At 35.8% G+C, this 19,702-nt stretch overlaps 1 protein-coding gene across 1 annotated transcript in view; it reads left to right on the plus strand.

Annotated features, from left to right (window-relative positions):
* rab11fip4a (RAB11 family interacting protein 4 (class II) a) overlaps positions 1 to 19,702 on the plus strand; it is a 60,131-nt gene continuing 40,429 nt past the window's right edge. Inside the window, exons 1-3 of the mRNA XM_055192952.2 lie at positions 1 to 278; positions 9,849 to 9,936; positions 16,858 to 16,943. Of these exons, the coding sequence (XP_055048927.2) occupies positions 126 to 278; positions 9,849 to 9,936; positions 16,858 to 16,943 (327 nt within the window). The 5' untranslated portion in view covers positions 1 to 125. The remainder of the gene's footprint in view (positions 279 to 9,848; positions 9,937 to 16,857; positions 16,944 to 19,702) is intronic.

Here is a 19,702-nt window from a genome sequence, read left to right on the forward strand (position 1 = left end):
TCCGCACTCGCTGATGGTTTATCCTGCTGAGGCACTCATGCTGCTGATGACTGAGGCTGAGATGATGGCGAGCACAAATACAGACTCACAGTCTCTCTAGTACATTATAACACATCGTCATAAGGATGGATGGAAATGTCTTCCCTGACCAAGAGCAGCTCCTTGTTTTCCTGAAAAAACTCAAAGAAGTCTTCGACGTGTGCGATGACGATGCAGACGGTTATATTCGCGTTGAGCACTTCGTGGATCTCGGTCTACAGTTCGGCCAGAGAGATGAAGTAAGATGCTCATAGTTAATTTCTTAATTCGTACACAAAATATGAGGGGTGAATGTATTTTATTTAGGTCATTGCAATTTATGTCACATCTTCTGGTTTTTTGGAAAGCATTTCCTCTTAATATTGTGCAAACAGGTTGACACGTTCACTTAGCTCGTGTTTATTTAGTCAATAATATAACTATCGCCAGGTGTTTTGTGCAATAATTGTAAAATCTATTAAATACGAACTGTTTAGTAATCTCATTTCCGCCAAGTAACCAAGACAACTGTCTCCTCACGCTCTTACTTAAGCTGTGATGTCATCATCAGGTAGCCTATCGCTTACAGATTCAATAAATAATGTTTTTATATTATTTTTGTTGTTTATATATTATAGGCTTATATTTCCATATTTATTGTTATTTATATTATTTGAGCGGAGTTTGCTGTTGCTGAATTTGTTTATTTAAGCCAGTCGCTCATTTCGACAATTAAAAGTGGCAAACAATTAATTTTCATTACAAACCATGTTGATTTCCATAATGATTTTTTTAATGTAAATATAAAACATGTCGTTGCTTGCTTTAGCTGATTATTGGGTTGATCTGTTTAGTTTATCTGCTCATGGGAGCCGCCTGTATTAAGAGCGTGACCACAACAAACAACATAATGACAGGGCAGTCACAGCAGCTTTGACTAATCCTCATTAACCTTCTGATCTACAGAAATGCCGTTTATTCTGCCCGACTGAGCCATACTGTGTTTATCAGCAGGGCTTTTTTAGTCACTTATAATTTTTATCAGTATAAACTAGACTTTACACTAATAATGTTGGACATCCAAATTTTTAGTCTAATATGGTATGAAAAAATAACAACCAGCACAAATGACGGCTGTAAAATGCTCATTTCCTTTACTATCACCATGGCAATCACTGCTTATCACTATGATGATATTACAAAAAGGCCTTAAGTGAATGAGGTTGTGTTGGAACAGACTGTTTTGAATCTGTAGGGCAGAAATTCTGTTTAGTTAGTTTAGACCAGTGTTTCTCAAACTTTTTCAGCCCAGGGACCACTTTATCTTCCAATTTTTTTCTGAGGACCACCTTACAGAATCCCACTCTAACACGTCCCCAAAAATCAACAAAATAGGAAGGATAAGCTAAATTTAAGTTTAATATGCAACTGTTTCAAGTCAAAAACAATTTTTTTTAAAACACAAATGCAATGCTATGTTCAGAAATTATTATATGAATTTTATTTCATTTGAACAAGTAAATGTGAAATAAGTTACAGCTTAATATGAAACAACAAACTGCACATGTGAAAAAAACTGCAATTAAACATGCTATAACAGCCTAGGTCCCACTTAATGTCATTCCAAAGAGCCACTAGTTTAGAACTGAGGTGGTGGATATATGAAGTCTATGGTTGTAACTATGGTAACAATAAAATGCTGAAAAAATGTTCCCCTTAATGTCCAAAATCACTGAAATTACAGGGATTTTACACATGAAACCAAAACTAGTACATAACAACACTAATAGATCTGTGAATTTTAGCTGCTTTCAGTTGACGCTTGATCCTTCTTTTAACTCTTGATCCTTTTTTAACTCTTGATCCTTGTTTTGACTCCTCTTTGGTTTAGCCACCGATCCATTTTTACGTTATTAAAACAGAATGGCAAGAACGGATATCACAGTTTTGCAAGTGCATTAAAAATCTACTTAAATAAGTGAAGATTGTATAAACACTTGCCTAGTTTAGGTCATCTTTTGGCGGACCGGACCACACTTTGAGAATTACTGGTTTAGACGATGGATGTTGTGTGGGGTTTTCTTGTTGGTAGAATTACTGCTTATTTTTTCATTAATAATAAAGAAAAGCAGCATACAACTGTATCTGTTATTAGCTGTTGTTAAAATAACTAGTAATTAGGTTTATATGTTTTTCCTTTTTATTTAATTACTGAAATAATGAGGTACAGTATATCCATGGTTGTCATGTTCCTTCTTTTTTAAAGCTTGATATTGTCTTAAATGTTTTTAAATTTTGTTGCTCTTTGTTGATCGAGCAGAATTATTCCCATAGATGTAAATGACTGCGATATAGGGCTTTTTTCTGCTGTGCGCTGCTTTGCTGCCCTGCGCAGCCATTCACGGTTGACACTTTTTAATTCAGCTGATTTAGATGTTTAATCGGACTTCTTTACTCATTCAATTTAATCCATAATGAATTGTGCGGTCTCAAGGCTCTTTAAAATTTAAAGTGAGTCTCAGTGGTCATGATGGATGGTATAAACCCATTGAGTAAAGCAAAGATGAATATGACAAGATTTATCATTCCTGAATAGGGGTTGAAGCAGCGCTTAATAAGGCAGAGCTGGCGACGAAAGTCCCACCTTCCAGTTAAAATAGACTATTGTCAATCGATAAACACTGATGATTTTCTTATTACCATCGAAAAGTGGTTATTAGCACAAGTTGAACTTAAGAAACAAATGTTATGGTACAGTTGATGCAAGGTTCAATTGTTTGTTTAAATATCGTTGCAGAAATTTGTTGTTTAATTGTGATTCTAGCATGAGAGATATTTGTTTTCCCCCATTCAAGTAGATTTTAAGAATGGACTACTTATTTGTCCTCAGTTTCATGTACTAGGCATGTTTACACTAAGCATTATCTTAAATTATTTTACACAGATCTGTAATCTTTTGTTGTTTTTAGATCAATTAAAGGTTATATTTCCTGCTCAGCCAAATTTCATTTTAAGATTTATTTAAATTAAGATTTATTCAACTCATATTTACAAGACATTTTTACTTAATATTATTTATCTTGACTAGATGAGTTGTTATAACTTATAAAATATAGTTGAAAGAAGTGAACTTCATTTTATAAGTTTTAGCTTTTATAAATAATAGTAAGTTGACATGACTTGTAAATGTTAGGTAATTTCCACAATTTTTTTCAAATAAATTATGCTACGTACACACCAAACGCGGGGCATCGTGTTACTTGCTCTAGATTACTCGCAGGATTTAACTTCATGTCATGCGAATTGTTTGCTCGAGTTGAATATTTTCAACATGAGCGAAGACGCGTTTGAGGCAAATAGTGCGTGTTTTCGCGGCAAACGCGCCACCCATATATGATCGCGTCTTTGCATTGACTTTGTATGTAATCTACTTGCGCAAATCGTTGAACTCGCATCTGGTGTGAACCCACAGTAAGGCAGCAAATAATTTTTTTTGAGTGTAGGGGAGTGCAGCGGCCAAAGTACCATTTTTCAGGAAAAAAACTTCTTTTTGTAAAGATAATGTTTTAGATGGATATATATATATATATTTTGCTGTGTTCAATAACTCACAAGTGTGGTCTATCAATACTAGGTGGAATTTTGAACAAATGTAAAACGACTTCAGTATAATTTCACTTTGAACATAAGTAGCACATTGTTACTTTTTGGTGACGAAAATAGGGCAATATTTGTCAGCTCTGTCAAGGGTTGCGTGCTAAAGAAGCTGTCAAAGTTTGAAATGCAAATGTAATCAGGGCACTTTCGTCCCACGTTACTTTCACCCCGGTTCTTCCCTAGTATTGTCATTTCTAATTAATCTGTCACAGATAATCTCATTTTAATTCCAAAATTACACATATATGCCCAACATCAGCTCACACCGTTTGTAAATTATACTTCAAACAACATTGAGTCCTTTGAGTGTTTTGCTTGCTAAACCTGGTGAGGTTTAGTCAGCAGTGTTGAAAAATGAGTTGATGTTATCTGACTGATGCTGGGCTTATGGGTGATGGACCCAGCAGAGTTTCTCTTCAGACCTTTAGTCCTGCAGAATTAAACTCCATTTTAGATATCTTTTAGATGTTATGTTTTATTGTTGTAATAATTGAAGAGCTCAGATCAAAAACCCTCCAAGTGCATCTGACATGTTTTCAAGCATTGTTTTTTTTATCACAGACTTAATGATTTCTGCCAACAAAACGGTATTTCTGAATGATCTGAGGATGGGATTAAGCCGATTTTAAGCAAAAGTAGTTGATGAACGTATAGTATGTGCTGAGAGCATTCAGAATATGTCATTATCTAATTTTTGACGGAGGTGACATTATATGCTTTTGCATCTGATCCTTAATTACTTTTAATGAAATTATGATCGTCTCTCTTGCTAAGATATTTGTCTAATCAAATTCTTAAGAGCAACGGATCTCATAATATGCTCAGCGAGCCGAGGATACAAAGTAATGCTTTTCACCAGTCCAAACAAATTGTACCATATAGTGCCAGTCACAGTGATACTGTTCAGTGCTTTGTGCAGTAAAAAGTGATGTAACACCATGAGTGTGTGTGTCAGTGCAGCCCAGTCTCCTGAAAATGCGTATAAATAGCACGAAGTGTAAAACTCGTGCAATACATACGCCAAATTCCACTTTGGCGTGCATATGATACGCAAGTCCTTCCCATTCACTTAAACGGGGCATCTTTTTTTGTCGTTTTGTTTATTGGTTTCTCATTTTTTTTGCTATTTTTTTACCATTTTCGCTTGGGTTTAGGGTTAGGAACAACTTTTTGTTATATAAAAATGACATCCTAACTCTAACCCCAACTCCAAGCGACCATGGCTTAAATATGGACAAAAACATAGAGAAACCTGTATATTAAATAACCTTATTAATCAAATCTAAAATCTAACCGTAAACCCAAGCGTAAATGGTTTAAAAAACAGAAAAAAATTGAGAAACTAATAAATAAAACAACAAAAAAAAGATGCCCCGTTTAAGTGAATGGGAAGGACTTGCGTATCATATGCACGCCCAAGTGGAATTTGGCGTATGTATTGCACGAGTTTTACACTTCGTGCTATTTATACGCAACCTCAGGAGACTGGGTAGGTCAGTGTGAGGAAAAGTCACAGATTCTCAATTATATGAGAAAAAGTCATGATAACAGCTCATTGTATGATGACTGTCTCAGTTTTCTGCCAGGGCTTTTTTCCCCAATTTATTCCCTTTATTATGTTATTAATTTAAATTCTTTAACCATTTGTTTAAAATGTTGCTATCCATCCCACTATTCCGTTTTCTTTGTAAATGACACTTTCCCTTTCATGTATCTCATATTTCAGTGTTTCTCTCTTAAATTTCATCCTCCATCTGCTCCAATGTTTTTCCTCATTTCTCCATCTCATTTCTCTCCTCGATCTCTTACTGTGTATGGTTGCTGTGATTGGTTCGCATACAGAGCACGAGGACGTTTAGAGCACAGAACGTGTGGTGAACATGTGTGTCGGCCCTCGAGCTCTGCGCTCCTTCCCCTCCCACAGGCTTCACTGGGATGGCCTTGAAGAGTGTTGCTAACATTGAACCTTTGATACAACAATACTGCAGATGTGTTCTGTTCTGGGGTTCATCAGTGTCTGAACGTTTGATCTGGATTCTTTAATAAATGTAAAAAAAATATGGCAGAATTCTGAAGAGAATGTTTTTTAATGAAAGATGTTTTTTTGGTGCAAGGGTGACTTTTATAAAAGTATTATTTTGTATTATTACACGGCTTGTTGGAATAAGTGATTCTGTAGCATGTTCCTTACCATAATTATAAAGAGCCGTGAAATAAGCCCCTTTAGATCACACTGTTTGGGCTTATTTCTGCAATAACAACCTGCTGCCTATACATTATCCCTTACATAACAGAGCAGCTATTCACTTGGTTTGGATTTTTTATGCTTATGTAACTTTTGAGTTTTAGTGATGTATACTGAATTATGCTTCTTCTCAAAGTAGAATTTTGAAGGTGTTCACCCTAAACTTTAATTTCCATCATCATTCACCCTTAGGTTATTTTTAAAGCATTTGACTTTCTTCTATTTAATGATATGTTTAGAATAATCTTGTTACTGATCTTTTCTGTCCCATACAATGAGTTTGAATTTGAGGGATGTCCCCATCCACTTTCATTCTTACATGAGGATGAGTAGACAATTACAGAATTTCTTCAGGGCTCTCACGATTATGAAATTTGGCTGATGGTAATTGTCTAATAATTGTGCCGGTTATGCTGATTAATTGTCTGTTTTATTGCTTTGACATTTAATTTTCATACTTTTTTTGTTCATGAAATAATTTTCGCACATTATTGTAATTATTTAAATGAAATATTTTGAAGGTTTACCTGGCAGTAAATATTAATACACATAACACACATTTAAAAGCAGAGGTGTATAATACTAAATTATTTTAGTTACATTTTCCAAGCATCTGTGCTTTATCAGAGTGTTTGTCTTGGGAAAAAAATTTACTTTACTTTACTAAAAAAATTTCACTACAGTCTAAAGCATAGAATCATACTGTGTATTCATTATATATTGCATATTAAAATTGATTTAATGCCTAATTACATAAAAATTGTGTACTTTTACTTTCTTGAGTAAAAGTATGAAAAAAATTGACTTAAAGCAACACTATGTAGTTTTTTTACCTTTAAATAATGTCTCTAAAATTATTTCAGTGATAGAACAACTTTTAACTGGACAAATTGTACTGTTGCTGCAACCTGAGCAGCCTCCTAGCTGCTACAAGCACACTCTGAAAGTGTCGGTGGAGGGTAGAGCACACAGCCCCGCCCCTCCCCCTGCCTGCAGAAGAGTGTCTGATACCAGGCACTGTTGCGCTTTTCAACCACATGGGGGAGCTGTAAGTCATGTTTACATGGAAACTACATAGTGTTGCTTTAAGTAAAAGTACAAAAAAATTACTAGATGTTGTACTTAAATATTAAATATAAACCAAAAATTTGAAATTATGAAATGTAGTGGAGTAAAAATTATGATAATATGTTTTGGAATGTTTGTTTTCCAAAGAAAAACACTAATAAAATATGAATAATTGAAAATGTACTATTATGTAGAAATTAAAAATACTTAAGTACTATACAACTCTGTTTAAAAATTATTTAATGAATATATCTTTTAAAAAACACAACAACGTGTCTAAAAAAATAACTAAAAATTAAAATGCAATCAAAATAAACTGACTATATCAGAACAGGCCTTAAATAGTAGCCAATACTCATATTAGTATCATATAAGGTCATATTAGTACTGGACCACATGTCTGTAGTAGCTGCAAAAAAAAAAATCCTTACAGATCCTTACGAATAGCATCCTTCATTTCCCTATATTTGGAATTGCTGTTTTGGAAATGTATGTTTTACCTGGCAGTTCATACTGCTAATCAAAGTTTTGCAGCATTTCTTTTAATGCTGTTTTTTCTACTGTATTGAATTTCTTTGCAATGTATCTCGTTACACTGTCAGTTAAGGAGCGCCATCTGATACAATCTCATTTATACAGGCACTGCAGTTCCCCCTTGTGTTTTTTAGAGAGATGTGCAATCATTGTGGTGATCTGAAATCATCGCGACGAGACAATGATTTAATCATTGTGACAGCCCTCTATTTCTTTATTTTTTTACTTCAAGACTAGATTCGATCCGATCCACTCTGTTGGGAATTCATGGTGCTATAACTGAAGGATGACAATGTCATTTTTCTTGTATTATGGCAAGTAGCCATGTTTGTTTTAAAGCATGAATCACTTCAATCTGTAGCATTGCAGTCATGGAGCTGTGCCATTGTCTTCTATCTTCATATCTGACTCACTCTTTCACAGGCCAAACTTGATCTGCAGCTATGCCATTGACCTATGTTACTTGTTTGAGACAGAGACATCCATATTATGTCTTTAAGCCAAGTCCCTTTAAAGGTTCTGGGATAGTGAGATTTGGGGCAAGTGATTTATTTAGTCCATGTTCTTTGGTGTATGCACTTTTTACACTGCACAAAATTAATTTCTAAGTTAGTATTTTTGTTTTGTTTTCCAGTACAAATATATAAAAAATCTTAAATGAAGATATATTTAGTTGAGAAGAAAAAGAAGTCCTAAAATTATAATAAGAATTGAGCAAGTTAAATTGAATTCTTACCCCACAGATATTTTTTTGTGGTTTAAATCATAAACTTACTTGATTTTGATAGTTTGTTTATCTGTACTGTAAAAATACTATGTTTAGAGACAGACAAAATCTCCTGAGCAAGGTTTGATCACATCCTTCTTTAATAGTCGTGTAATCTAACCCTACTGCATTTGCTGCACGAATATCTTGGCTCTCTCTTTGAGCCCTTTGTGGAAGTGTGGTGAATCATTGTAACAGGCTTTTAAGGAGAAGGCTGCAAGTTAAAACGGAAAAAGTACTTATCCTCTTAGAGACGAGTATATTTAGAAAGGAGTGACGTTGTCAGGGAGATGTAGGGAAGTTTGAGGTGTACATCACATGATTTGCTCTTTTCCCTCAAGATGTGTCATATACGTCTGGCAGACCATCTGCTTGAACAAAAGGCAATGCTCTTTGCTCCTGTAGGAATTAAAATCTTATATATTAGCTGTTTGTCTTATGGCACTGGGATGAAAAAAGCTGATCAAAATGGAGACATGTGCTTCTCAGATCTTACTTCTGATGTATAAAGACTCGAGCTTCAGAAGAGACCCCAATAATGTCACATAATACATTTCTTTAAATTTTATAGGCATTTGTTATTCATTTATGACTATTGTTATTTCTCTTTCAATAGACAATGTAGATATATACTATATATTACACTAAAAATGCTGTGTGGTTTAAACCCATGATTAAGTAAATTTTGATATTTTCTAAGTTAATTTAAAGCAACTATTTAACACAACCAGAATTTCATAATATAGCTGTGAACTCCACTGAATCTCCCAAAATGCAGTTCAGCTGGAACAGGGTGCTTGATTGTAAATGGTCCGTGAGTTAAATAAGCGGGTCTTGTTATGTATCAGCAGTGTGTCAGATCAGTCTGTATGTAACAGACAGCTGTCCATCACAAAGACCTGCTGACAAAGGGAGACAATCTCATGCACCCTCACACCTCCTCACATCTCTTCCACTGCATCATCTGTGGGAGGTCTGATACCACACACATTATCCAACATGATCTCACGGAAAATCATGTTATAGTCACGAAAAATTTGATTAATTTATTTGTGTCCATGGCACAAAATTAATCTTTTTTTTTTGTCCCATGAGCACAAATTTCTATAAATAATTTTTATGTCCGTGGCACGACCCTCTTTTTCGTGTCATTTTATGTATTGTTTTCTCATTTCCCCCCCTATTTTTAAATCATTGTCGATTGAGGTTGGGGTTAGATTTGGGGTTTCGGTTAGGATGTCTAAAAATGTAACACACAGTGATTCTAATCCCAACCCCAAGCGACAATGGTAAGATAATAGGAAAAAACTATAAGAAAACACTACATAAAATGACACGAAAACTATTTATAGAAATTGAAGTGACTGACACGAAAAAGGCACAAAAAAGCTGAATTTCATGCCATGGACACGAATAAATGAATATAACATGGCTTTCTGTGAGATCAGTCTGCATTGTCTCATGTATTTATAGTTCAGTATTATTCTCAACATTTTGCTCTCCTTTCTTGTTAATAAGGTGACTTTGTTACCATTCTCACGATTACCCTCTTTTTTTTAGGTAAAGAAGTTTGCTAAGTACCTGGATCCCAATGCTCACGGCAGAATTAACTTCAAAGATTTTTGCCATGGAGTATTTGCAATCAAAGGTGGGTGGTTTCACTCTTAGCAATATAATGGTCTTGATAAATTTATTGTCATTGTAGGGATGCACCGATATAGACATTTTGGCTGGTAACCGATAACTCTTTATATTTGGGGGCCGATAACATATGTTATATAATATATATATATATAGGCCGATAAATATTCATATTAATTTCACAATGAAAAACTCCCAGACCGCGGACATCTTGTCTTTGCGCTAGACTAGCATACTCTTCCTAAGCCCGCAACATATGTCATCTTCGGCTATGTCACAGAAAGCACCAATCAAAACTCCACATGGCCAGCAATGAGCAAGTGAAGTGGTTCAACAAACCAAAATAATCCATAATTTATCTGCTTTCATTTATCGGCCTAATTTTGCTATCAAACAGATAATATTAATAATAAGCAGTTATCGGCCGATAACGATATGCCGGCCGATATATCGTGCATCCCTAAGTAAAAGTATTCTAGGGATATCAATATCGCTAATATCAATTTAGTTCTGTTATGATGTTACAGCAAGTTTTGGCTGCAGCAGGCGTAGTGATATTACACAGCAGCCGAAAATATACCTATTGGTTACTTTCAATGGCAGGGGACTATTTCCGGGCAGTGTGTAATATCACTACGCCTGCTGCAGCCATGTTACCGCAGCAAAGTCCTTGATTATTACCCCAGAATGAGAGTATAGTCCTAACCATATCTGCCTAGAAAATCGCAACTTTTAATTTTCTGTAGTACACAATGTAACTACAGAAGAGTCAAGTTTTAAATAGGAAAAATATTAAACCTCCTTGGTTATTTTTTTGCCCTATGTTAATGGTCTAATCAGATTCAATGGATTGTGCTAAGCTATGCTAAAAGTGGTAGCGCCAAACCCGGAGATCAGCTGAATGGATTCCAAATCGGTAAGAATCAAATGTTTAACTTTAGGGGAGCTGGAAAATGAGCATATTTTCAAAAAAAGTGGAATGTCCCTTTAAAAGCACCTTCCTTTCATCCATAAATATCCCCACTGTGATGTCACATACAGAACACGTTTTTTCTGTCACATGCAGCTGTTCAGCACAAAATGTACCACAGAAATTTCAGAGACAAAGGCTATGATAACACGTCTGTAAAGCAGGTTTAGTGTGATGCCTAAAATAAACGACAAAGGTGAATCATTTAGAAAAAAAGACATTTGTGACCCTTCCTGTGAAAATCCTTTATTTTTTGTGATGTTTTCATATTTGCAACAAAAATCGTCCTAAAGAGAGAGTTCTCTGTAAAAAATGACCTTGATATGTTTATCAAGATATTATTTATCTTATGACCACCTGAGTAAGGCCATGCCAAATATTGATATCAATGTGAAAACAACTTCCTGGATTTCACAGACAGGGTCACATTTAGTCTGTAAACTAGACAGCTTTGTCTTTCTAACAAATTTGGCTGTGTGTATTTTGATAAGGTGTATTTTTCTTATGGGCTCTGTAAATAGGCCTCTTGGTTCTTTAAAAGTGTAAATTAATTTGTAAAGATTGTGTATCTAAATGTAAGTGATAACAAATAGACCTGAACATGATTGTGGATCCTAACTACTAAACACATGATTTTACTATTTAAAAATAACAGCAGTTGACAAACAGAATTACAAACATCTCTGGACGTGCCTCCAATTAACTACTTATCAGATTTGTAATTGTAATTTGCTTGTCTTTGTAACATTTTCTGAAATATTGACAGCCTAGTAATTCACTTGTTTGTGTGGGTTATGCTTCTCTGTTAAAAGTCAGTGGATGCTAATCATGATTATAGTGTCAAAGATTGCTAGAGGAGGTTTTCACTGTGTAATTACAGTTTAGCAATCTTGGCAATCTAACTTTAGATTAATACTGTTTAAGGGGATGTGAAGTGTTTTCTAGTGGGGCCCACTAGCTCCCCCATAATAGTATAACATAAGCAGAGATTCATTTGCTAAAACCAAAAACACTGATGTTGCTTGCAGACAGGTACTTGGGAAGCACATTTTGATGAGAATAAAGAAAACAGGCAGGATTCTGGGAAGCAGCAAACATGGCCAAGTGGGCTGCGGGCCTATAAACATCAATGCAAAGTCTGTCCCCCTGTGTCCTGTGTTTAATGAGACCCAGTGGTCTTTTGTCTTAGATCCTGTTCCCTAATGAATGATTCACCCAGTCCCTGTTCCCCAGCACGCAAACCATGAAAACACAACAGCGTGTTTACATCACTGAAATCTATGGGACTCTCACTACTCATTGGCTATGGTTTTTAAATTCTTGGTTAAGCAATGTTTTAAGAGTGCAGTTATTAAAGATATTAAAGGTATGTAATAGCAACACTATTATTGCTGGGTTATAAAACTTTTGTCGATACAGAAGTAATAATATTCCCACATTTAAAAAAAAAGGTGCAAGAAGCAACAAAAGTTGTCAAGGGGCGGTACCTTTTCAAAAATTACACTTTTTTTAACCTAAAAGGTGTATATTGGTACCTTAGATGTACATGATACACTCTTAAAAAAATTGGTGCTAAATGGCACTAAAAGCTCGTAATCATAGGGGAACCATTTTTATTGCTACAGTTGTGTTCAAAATTATTCAACCCCCCAATGCTGTTAAGGGTTTTAGGGAATTTAGTGTACATTTGTAATTGTATTCAGAATGAAATCCTACAATGACTTCTTAAAGAACCATATGCAACTAAAATGACATCAATTGGTTTTGTAATATAGTAGTAAATGTTTCTTTTGTGAATTCTTCATTGACACAATTATTCAACCCCTTAAAGAACTACCACTCTGAAGAACAGAGGTTCATTGAAGTGTTTTCAATCAGGTATTGATAACACCTGTGGATGTCAGGGAACAGCAATAAAGCCTAATATGCACCAATTAGGCAGCTTTAAAATGACTGTGATACTCAACTCCTTCTAAACATTTACTGGTGTGGTTACAAACATGGTGAAGTCAAAAGAATGGTCCAGGAAGACAAGAGAAGAGGTGATTAATCTTCACAGGAAGGGCAATGGCTATAAGAAGATAGCAAAGATGTTAAACATACCAAGAGACACCATAGGAAGCATCATTCGCAAATTCAAGGCAAAGGGCACTGTTGAAACGCTTCCTGGTCGTGGCAGAAAAAGGATGCTAACTGCGACTGCTGTGCGCTATCTGAAGCGTAGAGTGGAAAAAAGTCCCCGTGTGACTGCTGAGGAACTGAGAAAAGATTTGTCAGATGTGGGTACTGAAGTTTCTGCTCAGACAATACGGCGCACTCTGCGTACTGAAGGCCTCCATGCCAGAACTCCCAGGCGCACCCCCTTGCTGTCTCCAAAGAATAAGAAGAGTCGACTGCAGTATGCCAAAAGTCATGTGGACAAACCACAGAAGTTTTGGGATAGTGTTCTGTGGAAAATTAGAACTGTTTGGGCCCATGGATCAACGCTATGTTTGGAGGAGGAAAAACAAGGCCTATGAAGAAAAGAACACCTTGCCTACTGTGAAGCATGGTGGGGGGTCAATCATGCTTTGGGGCTGTTTTGCTTCTGCAGGTACAGGGAAACTTCAGCGTGTGCAAGGTACCATGAATTCTCTTCAGTACCAGGAGATATTGGATGACAATGTGTTGCAGTGCGTCACAAACCTGAGGCTTGGGAGACGTTGGACCTTTCAACAGGACAAGGATCCCAAGCATACCTCCAAATCCACTAGAGCATGGTTGCAGAAAAAAGGCTGGAACATTTTGAAGTGGCCATCGCAGTCACCAGACTTAAATCCGATTGAGAACCTCTGGTGGGACTTAAAGAAAGCAATTGCAGTGCGCAAGCCTAAGAATGTGACTGAACTGGAGGCTTTTGCCCATGATGAATGGGCGAAGATACCCGTAGACACTTGTGTCAAGCTATGCTTCACGTTTAAAAGCTGTTTTAACTGTAAAAGGATGTTGTACTAAGTACTAAGATTGAATGTCACTTGGGGGTTGAATAAAACTGATAATGATGTGAGCACAGAAAAGACATTTGTGGTTATTTCATTATAAATGTTATGTTATATTTGTCTGACCTACACATGCCTCTTTGATGTAATTGTAACCAGGATGACTGAATGATCAAAATCAATGTCAAACCGGCCAAAACAATCAATTTCAGTTGGGGTTGAATAATTTTGAACACAACTGTATATAGCACCTAAAGCATATATAGCACCATATATAGCACCACTATAGCACCAGATATGGTTTTATATAGCACCATAGGGTTCTACACCGGTGCTACACAGGTACTATATAGGTGCTATATGGAATTTAAAATGGTTCCCCTATGATAACGAGCCAGTGAACCACATAGTTTGAGTGCTATTTAGCACTGTTTGTTTTTAAAGTGGGTACCTCAAAATGACACATCTCTACCAAAATAGTAATATTAGGACCTTTTTAAAAGGTACCATCCCAGTGACAGCTTTTGTACCTTTTTTTCTGAGAGTGCAGTGTAAAGTATAAACAGTGTGAAACATGTAACAATATAGTTCTGGATTATTTACATTCAAATGTAAACAATTCTAAGTGCTAAACATCCTTACGTGTTTATTAAAAGCACTGCACTCTTGTATACGGTAAAATTCAGAGCTGAAAGTTGGACCACAGTTCATGTTTGTCTCTCAGTCCGGAGCTTAGTGCACAGCTTTATATATTTAGCCTTTGTATTGCCAACAATATGTCTCTATTAGGGACATTCGCAGAGCCAATGTGAGCTGTGGCCCACTTGAGCTGGCACACAAAGAATTGAACCATCACTATACTTCTATAAATGGAGCTCAGGAATGGTCTGCCCTCCACTGTCTCTCTCAGGATGTTATTTATTCATGTCATGTTACTTAGCCTGCTGTATTTCTGCAGATGGGTTTGTGTATGTGAAGGGCATCTTTGTGTGAAAGTAGATAGAGTCCTCAGTCTCAAAGAGAATAATATTCCTTTACTCTACAATATCCAAAGATGAATTTATAATGGATAAATGGATTGGTTTTTATTATTTCATAGATATTGATGTACAGCGGGAAAAATAAGTATTTGACACATCAGCATTTTTATCAGTAAGGGGATTTCTAAGTGGGCTATTGACACAAAATTTCCACTGGATGTAGCCATCAAGCCAAATATTGAATTCATACAAAGAAATCAGAACATTTAAGTATACAAGTTGAGTCATGATAAATGAGGTGAAATGACACAGGGAATAAGTATTGAACACACATTATTGAATACTTTGTAGAAAAGCCTTTGTTGGTGATTACAGCTTTTAGACACCTCTTGTATGGATAGACCAGTCGTCTGCATTTCTAAGTGGTGATTCTGACCCATTCTTCCACACAAATAGTCTTTAAATCTTGAAGGTTCCTTAGGCCTCTTTTATGAACTTTGATCTTCAGTTCTCTCCATAGATTTTCTATGGCATTTAGGTCAGGTTATTGACTGGGCCATTCAAGCAACTTGATTTTCTTTCTTTGAAACCAATTCATTGTTTCCTTGGCCTTGTGTTTTCATTTTCAGCTTTCTGGTAGATGGCAGCAGATTTTTATCCAGAATGTCCCAGTACATTTCTCCATTCAACCTGCCTTCAATAATATAAGGTCTGCCAGTACCCCTTGCTGAAAAGCAGCCCCAAACCATAATGCTTCCACCCCCAAACTTAACTGTTGTTGGTATGGTGTTCTTGGGGTGGTGGGCAGTGCAATTTCTTCTCCAAACATGGTGTGCAGAATGACTGCCAAAAAGTTCAATTTTGCTTTCATCTGACCATACTATAGTCTCCCAATAATCCACAGGATTCTCCAAATGCTCTTTCGCAAACTTTAACCGAGCCTCAACATGGTTTTTGTTCAGCAATGGAGTCTTGCGTGGTGGGTGTGCATGGATGCCATGGTGGTTCAGTGCATTGCTTATAGTTTTCTTTGAAACAACAGTACCTGCTGATGCAAGGTCTTCCTGAAGTTCTGCTCAAGTGGTTCTTGGGTCTTGGAGAACTCTCCTGATTATTCTTTGGACTCCTAGGACAGGGATATTACATGCAGCACCTGATCGTGGCCAGTTTATGGTGAAATGATGCTCTTTCCATTTCCGGATAATGGCCCCCACAGTGCTCACTGGAACATTCAGCATTCTATAACCATTCCCATCGAACTGCTTTTCAACGATAAGATTACAAAGATCTTGAGAGAGTTCTTTGTTTTACCCATCATGAAGTCTTTCCTGTGTGCCTCCTGGGTAATGAGAAGCCTTTATAGGCCATCAATTAGAACTAAAGCAGCTGATTTCAATTAGTACTGTTCGGGGGCAGGGTTTCTCTCTCAATACTGACCTGGCTTTCTATGCCATTTTGCACCTTGTTCTCTTCATGTGTTCAATACTTATTCCGTGTGTCATTTCACTTTATTTATTATGACTCAACTTGCACACCTAAATGTTCCGATTTCATTGTATGAACTCAATATTTAGCTTGATGGCTACATCTGGTAGAATTTTTGTGTCAATATCCCCTTATTGATAAAAATGCTGATGTGTCAAATACTTATTTTCCCCGCTGTATTTCTGAATTTAATAGAAAATAGATGTCAATAATAATATCTCTATTTCTTGAATTATTGGCAGTATCTGAAAGAAAAAAGCTACATTTCCTGAATTAATCTCTTTTTAAACTAAAATAAATTAAATCTACATTTTTAACCAAGCATGTGGTGGCTGTAAAGCATGTATGCAATTTTTAGAAAAGAAAAGACATTTATAACCACACTAACATGAAATATCAGTATAAGGTGTTGAAACATATTCTTAGTTTATTTTTGGTTCTTCTTATTATCATTAAATGCTTTTTGTTTTCTGTACAGGATTAATATTTATTTCCTAATACTTCTGTCTATTTAGGCTGTGAGGAAATTCTGAAATCTGCACTCGGGACACTGAACACTGGAGCACAGCCGTACCAGACAGACAATGGCTACTACTATCAGGTGGGTGGAGCTTTAAATGTTTTCCTTCCCACATGTCCAATTAGACCATTGACCCCTGAAAACCAATACATTGGGATCGGTCAAATGAAAAGATGTGTATGTGCATCTAATTGCATCTTGTTTAATTAGTGGCTGTTGACTGTACCAACAAGGTTCAATGAGGGAGAGGATGCATAGTAGTTGACTATGTGGTTTAGTCTCTCCGGCCAGTTATGTATGTTTGTTACTTAAGTATATTTGTTTGTACATGCGTACATCTGTTAATTGTGTTTAATTGATTTAGAAACTATTTCAGAAACTATACAAGCACCTTCTGTATCTAAATGCATTAAAACACTTAACAGGAAGATGTGTCTGTTGTTCAACCAAAACTACATTGAAAACATTTTTCGTTCCTCAAGTTCAGTATAGATTTAGTGTGTGAACTTGATGTATCACATATTGATTTGAGCCAAAGCCACCCCCACGCCAGCTCTCATTCACACTATACACAGCAATCCACTGTTTCACCGGCTGCTGCTTGAGTTACTGTTCAAACCTTGTAAAACATAACCTGACACGGGATGTTTTAATGGCTCGTGGCAATATGTTGAATGTGTCTCAATGGATCTGTCTTTCCAAAGACCAAAGAGATTCCTGTCATCATCCACAGAGTTTATACACAGCACTTCACATGTATTATTACTGGTATTGTGCTTTTAAAGACCCCATAGTGTTTTTAGGCCACATCTATGCTATTACATTTCTTAAAAATGACAAAATGACCTTTTATATGCATATAAGACTTCTTTTGGATTCATCTTTTGAATTTATACATGGTTGAATATCTGACTTCTGCATGGGTAGAGATAAATGTTTAGTTTGTGTACGAAACCCGTACCAAAATTGCTATTTACTATATGAAGGATGTTGGCCCGACTGTTATTTTATTGCTGTGATTGTGTTTGATAGCATCAGCTAATGCTGAGCTGTTTGTGATGCTGGAATAAAGCAATCGTAACTATTCTGGTATCACCACTAGGTGGAAGTGTTTGAAAAGATGTGACATGCATCCAGTTCAAAGCGATGCTCAAAACACCAGCTGCTAGCCATGTAGGGTTGTTGTAGTTCGAAACATATCATTCATCGATATCTGTAATGCACGGCCTTTAATCAACAAATTTGGATTGACAAAACAATTACAGAGGAAGCTGTTTCTGCATCAGAGCAACCCTGTGGACATTAAACACTGCAACAGATTACTGCAGACTGAAGAGTTTATCTGCAGTTTTTGAAAGACACTGGGAATATGATCATTAGCATCACAACTACTTTTTAATACATTCTAGCACACTAATTATTTAATGATGTTGGGATGTAAACTTTACGAGCGGCACAAATCCTAGAAGACAAAAATACATAAATCCTGCATTTTTATGACGCATCCTTTTAACAGCCTTCTGTAACATGCTACAAAAACAATGGACTGTGAAATATTTCGAATTTTGCTGATTTATTTATTTTAACAGAGGCGTGAAACGTGTGATATGAGTGTCATGTGGGCATGGGCCAGTTACTGGTTTTAAGGTATACCCAGGTTTTAAACGGTCAAGGTTTCAAAACCACTAAAATGTTTTGTGATACTATCTCCAAGGTATGAGTTGTGTTTATATAAAATTCATTAAATCATTAAGTCATGTGATTGATTTGATGTTTACATTCAATATACATTATGTAAAATATTATATATTTTTTGAAAGCATATTATAATCTAAAGGCTTTATTTTTACCTGGCATTTGAAAATAACACATTTTAGTGCTGCAATGGCAATACCGCAACACCACGAAACCGTGGTATTTTTGCTAAAGGTTATCATACCGCCAGAATCTTCTACCGGCCCATGCCAAGGTTCATATGGTAATAATAATGCTGTAAAGTCTACTGCATCATTTTTACACTTTATGTGCTCTGCAGTAAAGAGTTATATTAGCACTTCAAATGAGCAGAGAGGACACAGGCTTTACATTGATTCTAGCCATGCTGCAGCTTTCTTTTTTTTCTCTTTTTTTTCTTTCGTTCCGTCCATCTTTTTATCCACAAACCAAAAGCATTGAAGTGTTAATTTTCTGTTTGGATTAAACTGACACCATCAGATTTATTTTTGGGGTTCAACATTTTTAAAAATTAAAATAGATTTTATGCTATTATAATTTTTTTTATTGAGCTAGTGTGTGCATTGTATTTGAATTAACAGTGTTGTTATAGGGGCCATTGTTTATACTGTTTGTCAGACTGATCCGATTTCTCATCCATCAGGTGAGCACATTTATTGAAGTGTTATTTAATCACACTGATGTGATTGCTGTTTTATCTTGCTTTTATATATTTTCCTTTTTATGTCTCATATTTAATAATTTGTCTCCTTGGTAACCAAATGCATGAACTAAAGATGTTGGTTGTGTTGAAAATAATCATTTTATTATTTGTGCAAAAATGAATTTAAATAATTTACATAACATTTTGAAATTGTTCACAGTTACTTCACTCCATTAAGATCATCATATATATTTAACATCGCTATTTAGATTATCATTGTTTTATAGACCATCATACCGATGATAACTAGTAAGGTCAGTCATGTTCGTGATCTGAGTTTGAGATGTTTCTTCAGAATGACCATTGCTGAATGATAGTTATGATAGAGGCCAAGCAAGCACTAATGAGTCTGTCACATTGATTACATTGATGGATAACCACAGCACTCTGCACTAGAGAGACT

The sequence above is a fragment of the Misgurnus anguillicaudatus genome, chromosome 19, assembly GCF_027580225.2.
Source record: "Misgurnus anguillicaudatus chromosome 19, ASM2758022v2, whole genome shotgun sequence".
NCBI classification, from domain to species: Eukaryota; Metazoa; Chordata; class Actinopteri; order Cypriniformes; family Cobitidae; genus Misgurnus; species Misgurnus anguillicaudatus.